The following is an 18,077-nucleotide window of genomic DNA, read 5'->3' on the forward strand; positions in this document are numbered from 1 at the left end:
GGGCTGGGGAGACATCAGAGTAGGCAGCAGGTGAGCCTCTGTGGGGATGCCATTCCAGAAATTAAAGGTAAAGGTAATGGGACCCCTGAACATTAGGTCCAGTTGTGGCCAACTCTGGGGTTGCGGCGCTCATCTCACCTTACAGCTTCAGTGCACGGAAATGCCGTTTACCTTCCCGCCAGAGCGGTACCTATTTATCTACTTGCACTTTGATGTGCTTTTGAACTGCTAGGTTGGCAGGAGCAGGGACCGAGCAACGGGAGCTCACCCCGTCGCGGGGATTCAAACCCCCGACTTTCTGATCAGCAAGCCCTAGGCTCTGTGGTTTAACCCACAGCGCCACCTCCGTCCCTTCCAGAAATTAGGAGGGCCCATAAAGATCCATTGCCTCAAGAGTCAGGTTTTTTGCCACCTTAACAGTGCTTGAAAGCAGCAGGTCTGTTATTTTCATGGTTTCAATCAATAGAGGCAGAAGCAATCTGTGATTTGATGGTGGTTTGAGGAGTGGAGGTGTCACTTAAAAAACTGTGCAGTTTCAAGAGCATCCTTACTTGGTCTGACACGCAAGTGGGTGTGCATTCACCTTTTCTCCTGACATCGCATTCACTCCCCCTCTCTTCCTCTTGAGCCCACTTTCTCTCTCCTGCCTTCCCCCAGATGGCCTATTTCCCTCCCTGCCCCTCTCAGTGTCCTGGGTTACTCCCCTTCTTACTCTCAGTTGCTTCATTTTTCGCTCAGGTGCCAATCTGAGCCTTAAAAAGCACATTGAGCTGGAAAAGGAAGTGGGAAAGAAAGAGTGCTGTTCTTCCCACTTCCTCCTTCACCTCTATGTGCTTTTCAGGAGGGGGAGGGGGAGAGCGAGAGTCACCCATGTGCAGCAGGGGAGGGCTCATGGCCAGACTTCATACAGGCACCAGGACAAGTTCTTCAAGCTGCCATTGTGCCCACTTGCACCACAAACGTGACCCCAGCTTTCTGGAGTCAAAACTGGAACATTATGTCTTCACCCTTGCACACCTCCTGATGCCAAGGCACCCACACACCCAAGAGGAGTAAACTAAAACGTGGCCTTTACCCCTTTCCTGCTCATTACAGTGGTACCTCGGGTTAAGAACTTAATTTGTTCCGGAGGTCCATTCTTAACCTGAAACTGTTCTTAACCTGAAGCACCACTTTAGCTAATGGGGCCTCCCACTGCTGTCGTGCCGCCGCCACCCAATTTCTCTTCTCATCCTGAAGCAATGTTCTTAATCTGAGGTACTATTTCTGGGTTAGCGGAGTCTGTAACCTGAAGCATCTGTAACCCGAGGTACCACTGTACACATCTTTGTTAATTTGGGACATTTCTTAGCTTGCTCTGCAGCCAAAGGGTCTCTTGGAGTAGCTAACAAAAGATTTAAAAGCAACAGGACTTCAATAAAACTGGTACAATTAAGAAGAGGAGGAGATGAAGTTAAATGAGTAATCCTCAGCATATTCACTCAGAATCAAGTTTCACTGTGTGCCATTAGGCTTCTAGGAAAGTGGGCAGCCTAAAAAGCTGCACCTCTTTTTTTAAAAAAGGGGGGACTATTTAAACTTGGCGCCAAAAATAGATCAAATTCAGCAGTAGGCAAGCGTTCCTAGGGAGGGCATTCCATAGCTGAGGTGTCTCAGCTAAAAATGCCCTCCAAGTGACAATAGTTGGATCAAGCACTACCCTCAAATCACAAACCTGACCCTTCAGAGAGCAACACTGCTCTAACCACCCAGGTAGACAAATCTGCCTACCGACAGCACTTTCATCTTATAGGGATTGAGCTTCAGTTTGTTGGCCCTCATGCAACCTGTTACTGTCTCCACTGGTCCAGCACATTATCCAGATTAGTCAGGATTTGACGAAAAGGAGAAGCAGAGCCCTGACGACACGTTACCCCAAATACACAGATGGCCTAACTCAGTGGTTTCATGTATATCTTAAAATAGCATGAGGGACAAAGCAGTCCTGCAGAATGTATCAAAAACCTCTGAGAAGTCCAGAAGAAAAAGCATCTGAATCAGGTTAGACAGAGGCCTGGTAACCCTTGTCGCTGGAGTTGAAATGGAGTTGATATGATCAATTTTCTCATGTTCATTTTCAGTGTCTAGCCCCGTCTTTCTCACACAAGGGCACATCAGGATTGCTTCAGTCAGCTAGAAGAAGAATTAAAATTGTGGTTCTTCATGAGACCCAAATCCTTTTTTAGGGATGATACAGTAAAATGTTTGTCTGGCTGACTGAAGTCCTGGGGCAGGTTACAATGATAAAAATAGTTGCTTAGTTGGAACATAAATGGCGGAAATTCCCCAGAGAAAAGAAGAAGAATTTTTCATATATTGAAAAAAGAACAATTGGATATCATTTGCTTGCAGGAAACACACGTGACCAGGCTCCATAGAAAAGTCTTGATTAACAAAAGATTAGGCCAAGAATTTATTTCATCGGACAAAGTTAAGAAAAGAGGAGTGGTGATCTACGCAAAGGAGAGCCTGTCACCAAAATTTTTATTTAAAGATGAGCAAGGAAGAATTTTGGCTATTGAAATACAGACTCAAGGAGAAAAAATTTTGTTATTAGGAATTTATGCATCGAATGAGGGGAAATCAGAATTTTACAAGAAACTGCATGAGACAATCCTGGACTATTTAGACTACACTAACATCATTTTGATGGGAGATATGAACAGAGTGGTCTCCACAAATATGGACAAGTCACAAGATCAAAGCTTAACAAAAGATGGCAGACTACCTAAAACCTTTTTTGAACTAACCAACAATATGGACTTAATTGATATCTGGAGGACAAAAAACCCCCTAGGTAAAGAAGGAACCTTCTTTTCTGAGGCCCATCTGTCATGGACAAGAATAGACCAAATATGGATAACTAGGAGGTTGGCACCGATGACTAGAAAAGTGGAAATCTGCCCAAAAACTTGCTCCGACCATAATGCTATGAAAATGGAATTAAGACTTACTCCAACCGGTTCCTTCAGATGGAAAATGAATGACAACTATTAAGAGATCAGGAGATTGTGAAGAAGGCCCAAAAAAACTTTGAAAGACTATTTTGAAATTAATTTGAGTACCATGGTGGAAAAAAGAACAATCTGGGACGCAAGTAAAGCAGTTATGAGAGGGTTTCTGATACAACAGAATACGATAAAGAAAAGGCTCTGGAATGGGAAAAAAGACAAGATCTTAGAGAAGATAAGAGATGGAGAGAAAAAGTTGAGATCTAAACCAAAATCGAAGGAGATCTTGAGAGAAATTAAATTTTATCAAGCACAGTATGCGAAATTGATAAATCAAGAAGTTGAGTGGAAAATTAAACAAATGAAACAAAGATCATTCGAATCAGCTAATAAGTGTGGGAAACTTTTAGCATGGCAACTGAAAAAGAGACAAAAATTGAACACAGTCACCAATCTAGAGATTGAAGGGAGAAATATCCAGAAACCAGAAGAAATTAGGAAGTGTTTCCAGAGATACTTTAAAAAGCTTTACACTCAAGGGCCACAAGAGGAGAAGGAGATAGACCAATTTTTGAAAACAAATGGTCTACCAAAACTTGTTCAGGAAAAGAGAACAATCCTGAATCATAAAATAACACAACAAGAAATAGAGAGTGCCATTCAGAATATGCAACTAGGCAAATCTCCAGGTCCGGATGGGCTTACCTCCAAGTATTATAAGACATTGAAAGATTATTTGATACAACCACTAATGGAGGTATGCAACCAGATTTTGGAGGGGAAGAGGGCACCGGAATCGTGGAAAGAAGCTTTCATCACATTGATCCCTAAAGTGGAAACTGAAAAGACTCAACTAAAGAACTACCGTCCCATCTCACTCCTAAATGTGGATTACAAAATCTTTGCAGACATTTTGGCGAGTAGACTTAAAAAAGTATTAAATGAAGTAATCCATAAAGACCAGGCAGGCTTTCTCCCAGGAAGACATTTGTCTGACAATACTAGGAATATTATTGACATTTTGGAACTTTTGCAAACCAACATCAATACAAAATCAGTGTTAATTTTTGTTGATGCGGAGAAGGCCTTTGACAACATCTCTTGGAGTTTTATGAAGAAAAATTTGGAAGGGATGGGAGTGGGACAGGGGTTTGAAAATGGAATAGAAGCAATTTATTCAGAGCAGAAAGCGAAATTGATTGTAAACAATGTGGTGACAGAAGAATTTAAAATTGAAAAAGGAACACGACAAGGGTGCCCTCTATCCCCTCTGTTATTTATTTCTGTTCTGGAGGTGCTTTTGAACATGATCAGGGAAGACCGGTTGGTACAAGGAATACAGGTCGGAGTGAAACAATTTAAACTGAAAGCTTTTGCAGATGATTTGGTTTTAACATTACAGGAGCCAGAATCTAGTACGAAGAGAGTGTTAGAACTAATTCATGAATTTGGTCGGGTAGCGGGGTTTAAATTGAACAAGCAAAAAACTAAAGTTTTGGAGAAAAACTTGACACCTTTGGAAATAGACGGGTTTCAGAAAGAGACAGAATTAAATGTTGTTAAAAAGGTAAAATACCTAGGGGTAAATTTGTCTGCCAAAAATTTGAATCTGTTTAAAGATAACTATGAAAAATGCTGGTCAGAAATTAAGAAAGATTTAGAGATTTGGTCAAGATTGAAACTTTCCTTGATGGGCCGAATTGCAGCTATAAAGATGAATGTATTGCCGAAGATGTTATTTTTGTTTCAGACCCTACAGATCGTAGACAGAGTGGAGTGTTTTGGGAAGTGGCAGAAAGATATTTCTAGGTTTGTCTGGCAGGGCAAAAAGCCCCGAATAAAATTTAAAATACTAACAGATGCCAAAGAGAGAGGGGGGTTTGCCCTGCCAGACTTAAGGTTATATTATGAAGCTGCGGCTTTCTGCTGGATGAAAGATTGGTTACTCCTTGAGAACACTGATGTTCTAGATCTGGAAGGGTATGATAATGCTTTTGGATGGCATGCATATTTGTGGTATGACAAGATAAAGATTCATAAAATGTTCAAAACCCATATTGTCAGGAAAGCTATATTCATGGTCTGGACAAAATACAAAGACTTATTAGAAGGCAAGACCCCGAGGTGGTTATCACCAGCGGAGGCCAAGGCCAGAAAAAGACTCAATATGGAGGTCGGATGGCCAAAATATTGGGAAATAATAGAAAAAACTGGAGACAATTGGAGATTGCAGAGCTTTGAAAAACTAAAGAATAGGGTGCAAGATTGGTTTCACTATGCTCAAATTCAAGAAGTTTTTAAGTCGGACAAAAGAATAGGATTCCAGGTGGAAAAATTGAAATTAGAGACAGAACTGTTAGAACCTAAAACCAAGGTACTCTCGAGAATGTATAACTTGCTGCTTAAATGGAACACCCAGGATGAGACAGTCAAATCAGCCATGATAAAACGGGCTCAGGATATTGGGTACAACATTATGTTCGAAGACTGAGAAAGGTTATGGACCACCGGAATGAAATTTACGGCATGTAATGCCTTGAAAGAGAATATTATGAAAATGATATATAGGTGGTACATGACCCCAGTCAAACTTGCAAAAATTTACCATCGGACTGATAACAAATGTTGGAAATGTAAGGAGGCTGAAGGGACATTTTTTCACCTTTGGTGGACTTGTCCAAAAGTGAAGGCCTTCTGGGAAATGATCTACAATGAATTAAAAAAGGTGTTTAGGTACACCTTCCCTAAGAAACCAGAGGCCTTCCTCCTGGGCATTGTGGACCAAAGGGTGATAAAGAAGGATATAACATTTTTTATGTATGCATCGACAGCAGCAAGAATACTTATAGCAAAAAACTGGAAGACACAAGATTTTCCCACGCTGGAAGAGTGGCAGACGCAGTTGATGGACTATATGGAACTGGCTGAAATGACTGGCAGAATCCGGGATTTGGGTGAAGAGAAAACGGAAGAAGATTGGAAAAAATTTAAGGACTATTTGCAAAAACATTATAAGTTGTATGAATGTTAAGAACCTGCATGTTTTGGAATTTAGCTCCTGCAACTAGATTGAGAAAATAGGAAGATAAGTTATAATTAAGAAAAAGTTGAAATTTAAAGTCATTATATTCTTTATTTTAAGGCACAAATATTGGATAAAAGGTACTTTAAAGTTAGAAGTAAAATATTTTGAAAGATATAAACAAGATACGAAACAAGGTAATAATTTGCTGATATGTTTTATTGTAAAGAACGCACGGGGAGGGAGGTGTGGGGAAGTCCAGCTAATAACCTAAAAATGTATCTCAAAAGTTGGAGTTTTATTCTTTTCTTTCCTTTCTTTTCTGTAAACTGAAAATGCAATAAAAATGGTTTAAAAAAACAAAAACAAATGGAAAATAAAGTAATAACTTGTTCAAAGATTCTCTTTACAAATAATAAAGTTTTATATATAAAAAAAACAATGATAAAAATAGATGGTTATACATTAGGGAGAATGATTTACCAGGAACATGGAACAGAAACTGCCCCGTGTAATAATTACGAGATCATGTGCTACTGAGTCACAGAGAAGTCTTGGTGTTCAGAGGAAAGAAGCGAGTCATCGGTGTTGCATTGCTCAGCTTCCCTTTGCCAAACCTCTGGCATCCTTCAGGACAAAGAAGAGAGAAGGAAGGTTAAAGTCCCCTACCCAAAGCAAGCAGGGCATGTCTGTGTACCTGGTGCCATATATGTGTCTCGTAAATCCCGCAGGGAGCACTGAATCTGGCAAATTAGTGGGCCGCTGGTCTGATCCTTACGTTTTTAATCGCAAAAGCAGAGTCAGATTTGATTATACTGTATAGGGTTGTATATAACTATGTTCTTCTCAGAGCCACAGAAATTAATAATAATAATAATTTTATTATTTCCCCAGCCACTCTGGGTGGCTTACAGCACATAAAAAATGGCAAAACATTAGAGAAACTTTTTTACTGATACAGGGTTGCCTTCAGATGTCTTCTTAAAGTCAGATAGTTGATTATTTCATTTACATCTGATGGGAGAAGTGACATGGGAGTGTGTGTGTGTTGTGAACACTTTCAAACATACAGAGCACTTTCTGAAGAGGACCAGAAAGGCTTTTATGTCCCAGGGCAGAGCTCTTAAGTTAGCTGAGGGAGTTGCGTGTGATACTACTTACTCAGTGCAGTACATTATGTGCTTGGTTTGATGGAAGTGTCCCCTGAGAGAAAGAAACACAGAAATTGTAAGGTGTGCAAGTAATTAATGTGATTACTCTAAATAAGGGGCAGTTCATATAACACCGGTCCTGAAAAACCTGCATTGGCTCCCAGTACATTTCCGAGCACAATTCAAAGTGTTGGTGCTGACCTTCAAAGCCTTAACGGCCTCAGCCCAGTATACCTGAAGGAGCGTCTCCACCCCCATCGTTCAGCCCGGACACTGATGTCCAGCGCCGAGGCCCTTCTGGCAGTTCTGTCAATGCAAGAAGTGAGGTTACAGGGACGCAGGGCATTCTTGGTGGTGGCACCTGCCCTGTGGAAAGCCCTCCCATCAGATGTCAAGGAAATAACTCTCCGACATTTAGAAGATATTTGAAGGCAGCCCTGTTTAGGGAAGTTTTTAATGTTTGAAGTTTTATTCTGTTTTTAATGTTCTGTTGAAAGCTGCCCAGAGTGGCTGGGGAAACCCAGCCAGATGGGCAGGGTAGAGATAATGAATAATTATTATTATTGATTCAGGTAGGTCGCCATGTTGGTCCGACACAGTCAAAAATAAATTAAAAATATTTTATCACCTTGGAGACCAACTAAGTTTGTTCTGGGTATAAATTTCCATGTGCATGCACACTTCTTCAGATACTTCTGACAATTCTTCAGGTATCTGAAGAAGTGTGCATGCACATGAAAGCTTATACCCAGAACAAACTTAATTGGTCTCTAAGGTGCTATTCGACAAATAATAATAATAATAATAATAATAATAATAATAATAATAATTGTTGTTGTTGTTGTTTGGCCAGTTTTCAGTGAATGTTTATAGTATGTGGAGTAGAGCCTAGGAGGTATTTACACTGCAATTTATTAAACTGAGTTTTCACATTTATCTGAGAACGATTGTGTTACATCAGTTGGCTGTCTACGTTGCATTGAATGATTGAGGTTGCAAACTTATGCCATTGGGCTCAGCGGAAATTTCTCCCAGGTACATAGAAAATATACATGCAGTTCAATCTGTCGTCCCAAGGCAGGCTCTTAGGACTCACTTTCACTCCCTTCCCTCTGGATTAACAGGAGAATCATTTGCATATCAACTGGGGGAGGGGTAAGGTTCCTTTAGTAAAACAGGGGCTTACTCCCAGGCAAGTGAATATAGCACTGCAGCAAATTTCCCACAATCCAGAATGCGGTGTTCTGCAAACACGATCGCTCTGTCTCCTGCATATGCACTCTTGTTTTGATTGTATGGCTGTATTAAATCCTTTAACACATTATCTTGTGTGATCCGTTTGATTGCTGTTTTATGTTAATTCTGCTAACTGTCCAGCAGAGGGCAGGCTAGAGGCACAGATTGACTTCATGCCACTGTGTTCTAAAAGTATGGAAGCGGCTGCATCAGTTTTCTACACACTATGTATCGTTTTATAATCTTGTATCGTGGTCCCACAGCTGACTCCCCTGCCCCTCTCTAGACTTAAACTCCCAAGTGCCAACCCTCCTTGTTGGGGAATATGCTTCAATCTCCAGAGCTGTAAAACTGTTTGAATATTGTATTTTTATATTGTTGCAACTGGGACTGACTGACGAAGAGCGAGTCAGAAATCAAACATATACATAAAAACCCCCACAAACTTCTTGGTTGATTTATATCAAGCCAATTATGACAGTGACACAGTTCTGAGGCAGCTGTTTTCAATCCCTTACCAAACACTTAACTTCATTCTGGCCCGATTCAACATTTTTGTTGAGTTACTTTACTGTAATAAATTGTATAAAACTGCAGGGTTCCTCCATAAACACGCTACCTGAATGGCCCCAGAATCCATTTTGGGCCCTGGAGATAAGAGGATGGGAGTGTTCATCCTTTCCTCCTCTAAACCTGGATCATTTCCCTGATCCAACCCACCTCTTCCACTGCTATTTGTCCTGCTATTTGTCCAGGCAGAGAGCTCAGTTCCGGCCCTCTATCATTTGAATGCTTTTGTTGAAATTCCTGCATTGCAGAGGGGTGGGCTGGATGACCCTCAGGGTCCCTTCCAACTCAACGGTTCTATGATTCCATGATTCACAGGACAACCGTTTAACATCCACCCCTCTCCTTTCATAAGCTGGAAGGTTGGGGTGATTACAAATCTGCTAGTGATTCTAGGAGCCACCAGAAACTTCGTTGTTTTTGTTACAATGCAACTGTCTAAAAACAACTAGTCAGAAAGCAGCAAATAAAAGGGTCTTATTTAAAATGTTACAATTACAAAGACACTCCAGGAGGATGGCAGGAGCAGCGTGCCATACCTTGAACTAGTTCAAACAACCCGCTCAGCCTTCAGGAACCATGGCTGTTCAATAGCCCTTTGTTGCACGAAGTGTCCAGAAGATGGCAGCAGGTAGGTAAGGCATTGCCCCTTTTCTGGAAAGAGGAGATTTTACCTTCTCTCTTCCTTGGTAGCCTCCGGAATAAATCACAGCAGTGCACCAGAGAGTGATGTTTTCAAAGAAGACTGCAGAAACTGAATGTCTGCAGCTCACCACCTAATGGCACACAACTGTCCTGATTTGCAGCAGCAGCACCAGTTGCCAATTAGCATCCAGACCCAATTCAAGATGCTGAACCATGAAGATCTTGCATTGCCCAAGACTGCCTCTCTTATTTCAAGAAGTGGCACTTAGCCTTTGCAGCGTAGGCCCCACTCTGGGTGCTTTCACTCTGTGAAGGACAGTCATGTTACGGGTAGCTGAACCTGATATTACTATTGGTCCATGGCTGTGTGGCAACTTTCTGTTCTCTTTTCCTGCTGAAGAAGGGGGCAAAAAGCCCATCTTGCTAAAGGCCTTTGACTGCTGGCTTTGTTAATTGCTGATTTCCTGCATGTTCTATTAATTGCAACAATTATTTTATTTTTTTGATGTTTTATATAGTTCTATTTTTGTTTTTACAATTTAGCTGTGTGTGTCTTGAGTGTCAAAATAGATCATAGTGGCTTGTAATCAGGATAGCCAGAGAGTGCCATGTTCAAGACAGACACGAAAAGGGGACGATTTTGTGAGAAGAGGGAAAACCCTACGGGACAAGGCACAGCATTAAAGTCAGAAGTCCCTGGAGCTGCGCCGAGTGTGTCGATATTGCAATCCAAGAGCCTTTGAAGATGGCACCACGTCTCGCCTGGGAAGAGTTGGCATTCCTTGGGATTGAATAAAAATAGTGCTTGTGGGGCTGCTTGGCTCCTGTTCAGGGCTAGCCCAAGATACTTTGCTGCCCAAGGCAAAGCAACAGATCCCTCCCATTATCCCCTGTCCCCACATCTCCAGGGCCACAGCATCCACAGCAATAGAACATTATTTGCTGCCCTCTTAAAGGTAAAGGGACCCCTGACCATTAAGTCCAGTCGCGGGCGACTCTGGGGTTGCAGTGCTCATCTCGCTTTATTGGCCGAGGGAGCCGGTGTACAGCTTCCGGGTCATGTGGCCAGCATGACTAAACCGCTTCTGGCGAACCAGAGCAGCGCAATGGAAACGCCATTTACCTTCCCGCTGGAGCGGTATTTATTTATCTGCTTGCACTTTGACATGCTTTCGAACTGCTAGGTTGGCAGGAGCTGAGACCGAGCAACGGGAGCTCACCCCGTTGCAGGGATTTGAACAACCGACCTATCGGCAAGCCCTAGGCTCTGTGGTTTAACCCACAGTGCCACCCGCGTCCCTGCTGCCCTCTTACGCCACCCACAATGAGATGCCTATAGCAGATGCCTTAGTCTGCTCAACGGTAGGCTGGAACTGGCTTTCTTCCCTTCTCCTTTTGGCCTCCGGGGGATTGAAAAAACACTCACACCTCTTGCAGAGAAGGCAGGTCAAGGTCACAGGAACAAAGACTCCCTTTCTCCTGGTTTATTGTGAGCTCGGCTGCTGAACGGTTTTGGTAACATTCGAGAGAGAACATTGCAACAGCTGATTAACGACACTGCAAGGAAAAATGACAATTCTACAATTTCCAATGTGTCTATATTACACCATAAATACACAGACAGGAGAAACGGGCAGGGGCAGGGCCTGCGTCCCAGAGCTCTCGAGGAGAGAATGCAGCTGGAGAGTCTCTCAGAGACCTCATTGCTCTCCACAAATGCACTCCCAGCACAGGTCCTACGGCAGGAGTTTGGGGAGAGAAACCGAGGCAGGGCCGGGAGGGAAAGGAAAGGGTGAGGGGTATTGTTTGTAAGGTTCTTTTACTCTTTTTAGAATAATTTACAATCTGCTTATTCACAACTATGTACAGTCCAAACCCGACCCAACAAACTCATGGAACAGAACTGCATACAAAAATAAAAGCTATACACAAATCAGAAAGAAAGAATTCCTCTCTCTTTCCCTTTTTGTTTTTTCTTCAGTTGAGGCTTCAAGAAAGAAAAGTGAAAAAATACAAAGAAAATGGCTACAGTACTGTGTTCAGAAATGGCCATATTCTCCTTGGGTAGGGAAGGAGATGCCCTACACTGGCTTTCAAGCAGAGACCAGGGGCTGCAGCGGCTGGCAGGTGTTCTAGGGGCTGTCTGTCTGTCTTGCAAGAGCTAGCCCATCTCTCCACCCCTGCCCACTACTGTGCTTGGGTTGGAACAGTTCTGGAAGGCTCCTTGCCGCCTACCTGAACCTAGGTACTAGGAGAACTGGCCAAACAGAAGTCAATGCAAAGTGGGTGGGATGGAGAATTGCAAAAGAGGAGACATGGCTTTGGTTCAAAAGCTCAGCGTGGTGATGGGAATGGGACCTCACTTGTTATTGCTTCACCACTTTACATGGAGGGGAGAGATTAGGGTAGGCACATGCCAGCCCTGAATGGCCACGTAAGACAGGCTAAAGGGGATCCTAGTCCTGGCCTCACCTCAAGTGGGACAAGATGCTGGCTCAGGTCCACTGACTCATTGTCAAAAGGCCAAACCACTCACAATTCACTTGTGCTGCCGCTCTCCCACTTTCCTCTCCCTCCGCCTCCAAAAAGAGGGATTGGGCCCTCTAGCCAGTGGTGGGGGAGTGATCCCCCAGAATCCAGCCAGCCAGGGACTAGGCTACAGCTTCCCCAAGGGGGCAGAGGCACGAGAAAAGAGGATCCAGGATGTCTGTTTCCTGCAGTTCTTAGGACTGGATTCCCTAGCACTGCTTGTCCATGCAAATATCTGATGTCCCCAGAGCTAAGGAGAACGTCCATCCAGGGGTCGGGCAAGGCATTTTGTGGATGGAGAAAAGTTCACCCTCTTCATACCAGGACAATGATGCAGGATACTAGCAAATTATACTCCGCTGGCTGGTTAAGGCAAAGAATAAAAGCAGCCAAAAAGATCTCCTTTTGATATTCCACAGAGCAGATTCTTTTCTTTTCCCTCATGGTGATTTCTGGTGAAAGGGTGAGGCAGCAGGCCCTGCTTCTCTAGGAGAACTGTCAGGAGGCGGGTGGGGCTCCTTGTTCTGTGCCCAACAAGGGAGCGGGGGAAGAGATCTTCAGGAGAGCAGCATTTGGCATGGAGATCTGTATAGCAAGATCAGCCCCGCGGAGGGAAAGAAAAGCACATTTCAGACCCCCTTCCTCTGGCCAGTTCCATGCATGTGGCAAAGTTGCCTCTGTATTTCACTTCAAGGCAAGTGGCCTTAAAGTAAGAAGCCTGCATACTGCTTAGACTCCTCTTTTGGCTGGATTTTCTGTCGATCTGATCGAGCTCTGAGAGATGGAGCTTCTCTGGAACCAGACCCAGGGTCTGAAAAAAGCTATTGGCTTATGTCACAGCAGTGTGAGAACGGTGTGGGGTTTCTGGGCACATGTAAATACATAATTTTCCTAGTGGTCTGAGGTGGATCCTCACCTCTGGAACCAAGAGTGTTAGAGCCTCTAGCCTTTGAACTTAATAAAGCCCACCCCCACCCCCACCCCAGCATACAAACTTCACAAGTCAATCTATGTGATCCAGCCACATTACATTGCATTGCACAGAAATAAAGATTTGGGTTTCATTCATACAGACTCAGCTTGTAGCAAGCCTCCTGTGAGAAAAATATGTGCCTAGAGGCACATGCAAATTGTTTGTTTGTTTGTTTGTGATCAGTACACTTGCATTTCCTAGTTGACAAACCTGTAAGCAGGAAGAAGGGTACTGCAGTTTAGAGATTCATCAACTAACAAATCACAGGTTTTCAGACATAAAGATGGTGGTAACCTGCAAATTAGTCCTTAAATAATCATCACTGAAAAACGTAAGTCTCTCCTCTTATTATTGGGTTAGGAAGGATGCAAACGAACCCCCTCTCTCCATCCCATCACCATTACTGGGAGAGGAATACTCACCCCTGAGGTCCCCTATGGAGCTGTCTGGGCAAGTTGGCCAGTTACAACCATTCAATCCTGGCCATATTGCCTTTTCTTTCTTTTTTTGTGCAAAATGATAAACGGAGGAAGACTTGGCTATTTGGAAACTCAGATAAAATGTTTTGCTTATTTGATTTCTTGTTCCCTTTTGTTTTCTTTAAAAGCAATGTCTTCTCCCATTTGCTTCTGAGAGAATGTTATGGCGTCACAGGCAAAAAAAAAAAAAAAAAAAAAGGAACTCCCCACCTGCAAACCATTATTATTATTATTATTAATTTTTTTAAAAAAGTGCATCAGAAAGAAAGAAAGAAAGAAAGAAAGAAAAGAAAGAAAGAAAGAAAGAAAGGAGGCAAAGTCCTTTCTTCTTACCAGTCCGATCAAATCAAAATAAACTCACAAAAATAAATTAGCAGTAGCTTAAAAAAATAAGTTACAAAAATCAAAGTTATTAGAACTCTCCCCACCCCCCAAAAAAAATCCCCAATGTTTTGAACACCCTGTTTTCCAGCTAGGAGGGTTATGCTGTGATGGGCAAAGGAATAAAGGCACCAAAACGACCCAGGAGGGCATGTCTGAAGCAAGGGAGCCAGATGAACAGAAGGGGCATGTGTGAAAATTATTACTGGTTTTTGGCATAGAAGCCCTGCAGTGTCTCTGCTTTGTTTTACTACAAATGGCTTAAAATACTATTATTATTATTATTATTATTATTATTATTATTATTATTATTCCTCCTGCTTGGTCTTTGCCACCACTTCATACATGCTTTTCATCACCATCACCCTCCTTCTGTTCCTGATGGCACCAGTCTTTTTTTTTTTTTAAGCAGCAAAGGAAAATAATAAAAACCCACTCTGCAACAACGGAGAAGAAAGAAAGAAAAAGAAAGCAAAATTAAAGGTAAGATTATTTCTGGAGTGCTTGGGCCGCTCACTGAAGCAGCAGGGCTACTGCCCCTTGCTTGGGCCAACCTGGTTCTACAGTTGCTGTGTATATTTCCCTTTTTTTCTTGTTGATTTTCTTTTTATAAAAAATACAATAAAAATAAAAAATGAGTTTTTTTCGTTGTTGTTTTTTTATCCCTGCCCCTCCCTCATGAAAACTTTCGTGTGTGTGTGTTTTTTTTTGCTTTGTCAATTGTCCCTTCCCCAAAGTCATGATGTGCCGGGAGACGTGTCGTTCACTGTGTCGTCCGTTAGTCTGTCCTGCCCTTCTTGGGACTCGTGTTGCTGCTCCTCTGCGGCTGTGTAGTAGCTATTGTCCTCGTCGCCAGGGCTGCTGTGGTCCTTTTCAGACTGCTCTGAGTCCTCCCCCTCTTCCTCCAGAGTCAGCTCAAACTGGAATTTCTCTAGGCAGGCTTCATCGTCCTTCTCCGTGTCGTCCGGAGGGGGAGAGGGGCTCTGGGGGATCATGCTGTGGTACCAGTCCCTGTTGTCCTCGAGGGTGTCCAAAATGTCTTGTGCATCTGGGTGCACCAGGTCCGCCCACGTCTCCCACAGCGGGTGCACGATGTAGTCAATGAAGCCCACCTGAAACACAACCGGGGGCAGGGAAAGAAGAGGGTTGGTAACAGAACGGTGAGCAGTATTGCTGTTATGTACTGAGTGGAATAGGATCCAAAATGCAGCAGTCTGATTGGTCCTAGAACAATAGGATCCAAAATGGAGCAGTCTGATTGGTCCTAGAACAATAGGATTCAGAATGCAGCAGTCTGATTGGTCCTAGAACAATAGGATTCAGAATGCAGCAGTCTGATTGGTCCTAGAACAATAGGATTCAGAATGCAGCAGTCTGATTGGTCCTAGAACAAGAGGATCCAAAATGCAGCAGTCTGATTGGTCCTAGAACAATAGGATTCAGAATGCAGCAGTCTGATTGGTCCTAGAACAATAGGATTCAGAATGCAGCAGTCTGATTGGTCCTAGAACAAGAGGATCCAAAATGCAGCAGTCTGATTGGTCCTAGAACAATAGGATCCAAAATGCAGCAGTCTGATTGGTCCTAGAACAATAGGACCCAGAATGCAGCAGTCTGATTGGTCCACAGGAGCCACCCAATCCAGCTCCAGGTGGAAGTGAATCTGCGACCTGATTGGCCTACAGGTGAATCCCGGAATTAGCCAATCACGTGGGGCCCATTGTGTAAATAATGTATATAAAGCAGACATTCTGGGGGAACTTCCAATCCTCCTCACCACTATGAGCTGAATAAAGAGCATGAAATTTACTCTTGACTCCGAGTATATTTCAATTGCCAACTGCAGTCCCTTAAAGGACACCCATGAACTCATCCTGCGCTTCCTCAGGCCACAGAAAAAAGGCCTGGATGCTTTTGTACCAGGTACATTGTGGGAAGGGGTGGGAAGGTACATTGTGGGTGAGGGGTGGCTATTTAGGCACTAGAATAATGCAGCGATAGGGCAGGGAACGTTTAACTTCTCTTAGCCCAGAGTCATTCCCAGAAATTCCAGCGGGTGCAGAATACTGCAGCGAGGCTCCTCACGGGGTCCCTGCCATGGGAGCATATTCACCCAGTGCTTCTCCAGCCGCACTGGCTCCCGGTGGAGTACAGGGTCAGATTTAAGGTGCTGCTTTTGACCTTTAAAGCCCTTCACGGCCTAGGACCCTCATACCTATGGGACCGCCTCTCCGGTGTGCCCCATGGAGGACCTTAAGGTCCATAAATAGCAACACCCTAGAGGTCCCGGACCCTAAGGAAGTTAGATTAGCCTCAACCAGAGCCAGGGCCTTTTCAACACTGGCTCCGGCCTGGTGGAACGCTCTGTCTCATGAGACCAGGGCCCTGCAGGATCTGATTTCTTTCAGCAGGGTCTGTAAGACAGAGTTGTTCCGCCTGGCCTTTGGCCTGGAATCAATTTGATTCCCTCCCCCTCTTTCTTTTTTCCTTTTTCCTTCTGTGATGGAACTCCTATTTGGCGACTTCCCTGGCTTTTTTTCTGGCCCATGTAGGACCAGTCTGGATAGTTAGCCTTGGTGAAGACTTGACGTTTTCATCCCCCCAAAAGTTTTTGAGTTTCTGCTGAAATGAGGCTGCATTTTAATGTTGTGTTTTAATCTTGTTTTTAAAGTTGCCTTTCAATCAATTGTTTTATATCTGGTGTTAGCTGCCCTGAGTCCGGTCTTGGCTAGGGAGGGTGGGGTATAAATAATAATTATAATTATCATCATCATCATCATCATCATCATCATCATCATCACCCAGAACAGTGGAGGAATGGCCTGGGGAGCACCCAGATGGGTGGCTCCTAGCCACTCCAAGCCACAGTGGAGAGGCATGATTTTTGCCCCCCTGAGCCTGTGCCCTTGATGGGGGACAGCCTGGCTAACCCATAGGTATGTCCTTGCATTCTCATCTCTGGGTTTTGAGCATAAGCCGTAGCTTTGTCTTTTCAATATTTTCCTGAGTCATGAGGACTAGAAAAATAGTATTCTGCCAAAATTCTCAGAGGCTTTCTGTAAGACAACATGCTCCGTTCTCTATACAGTGGTGCCTCGCAAGACAAAATTAATCCGTTCCATGAGGCTCTTCGTATAGCGGTTTTTTCGTCTTGCGAAGCAAGCCCATTGACAGCGGATTAGCGCTATTAGCGGTTTAGCGGCTTTTAGTGGATCAGCTGATAAGCGGCTTAGGGTTTAGGAAAGGGGGGGGGGGAGGGAAAAAACCCGGCAGGAACTCGCAAGACATTTTCGTCTTGCGAAGCAAGCCCATAGGGAAATTCGTTTTGCGAAGCGCCTCCAAAACGGAAAACCCTTTCGTCTAGCGGGTTTTCCGTCTTGCGAGGCGTTCGTCTTGCGGGGCACCACTGTACCTGCTATTCCTGTTAGTGCTAAAACGAGTGCGGAAGTTAGCTAAACTGTAACTAACAACCCCCTTTCCCCTAACAGCTGTCCTCTTTAGCACTGAAAGGGTGAAGTACATTAAAGTGTTTCTAAAAGGCAATAGAACAGTCGGTTCAACAAACAGTGGGACAGTGCTTTGGAGGAGTGTGGGGCTTGTTATAGCTGGCTAGGTTCTCTCTTACAAATATTTTAAAAGACTACAATCCACACTCTCACCAAAATGGTACAGCAGGGAGCTCTCTGTTAGCAAAATTAAACATTCTTTAACAGTGGTGCAGACATGGGTGTGATGGCACAGTTTTTAGTTCAGAGGTGCACACCATCATAAACGACCTAGTAACTGTGGGAAGAAGCGCACATTCCCAGTTCCCACAAGGAGGGAGCCAGGCAGAGGGGCTCCAGGTTCAATCCATGATATTCCCGGTCAAAAGGGGGGCCCAGGAAGTTAAGGGGGCTTGAGCCAGCCTGACAGAGGAGCCCACACCAGGCTATGTGGTTCTACGGTCTGAAAGCATACAGCAGCTTCTTTTTGCTTAAAACAGCAGTTTCTTACAGGGAAAAGGCAAGTATCTGGCAATGGATCCTCTGTACCAACTCATGGCTGCCGATTCCTTGCACAAAAAACACTTCCCTGTAAAAGACTCAGCTGTGTATGCTAGAA

At 43.7% G+C, this 18,077-nt stretch overlaps 1 protein-coding gene across 7 annotated transcripts in view; it reads right to left on the reverse strand.

The window, feature by feature from the left end:
• Nucleotides 1-11,080: 11,080 nt before the first annotated feature.
• PDE4A (phosphodiesterase 4A) overlaps nucleotides 11,081-18,077 on the reverse strand; it is a 397,337-nt gene continuing 390,340 nt past the window's right edge. For all 7 annotated transcript variants that reach the window (XM_083718847.1, XM_083718845.1, XM_083718846.1 and 4 more), the window contains one exon: nucleotides 11,081-15,085. In XM_083718847.1, coding sequence (XP_083574973.1) covers nucleotides 14,711-15,085 — 375 coding nt within the window. In that variant the 3' untranslated portion in view covers nucleotides 11,081-14,710. The remainder of the gene's footprint in view (nucleotides 15,086-18,077) is intronic.

The sequence above is a fragment of the Podarcis gaigeae genome (genome assembly GCF_964106915.1).
Source record: "Podarcis gaigeae genome assembly, chromosome: 17".
Taxonomy (NCBI): domain Eukaryota; kingdom Metazoa; phylum Chordata; class Lepidosauria; order Squamata; family Lacertidae; genus Podarcis; species Podarcis gaigeae.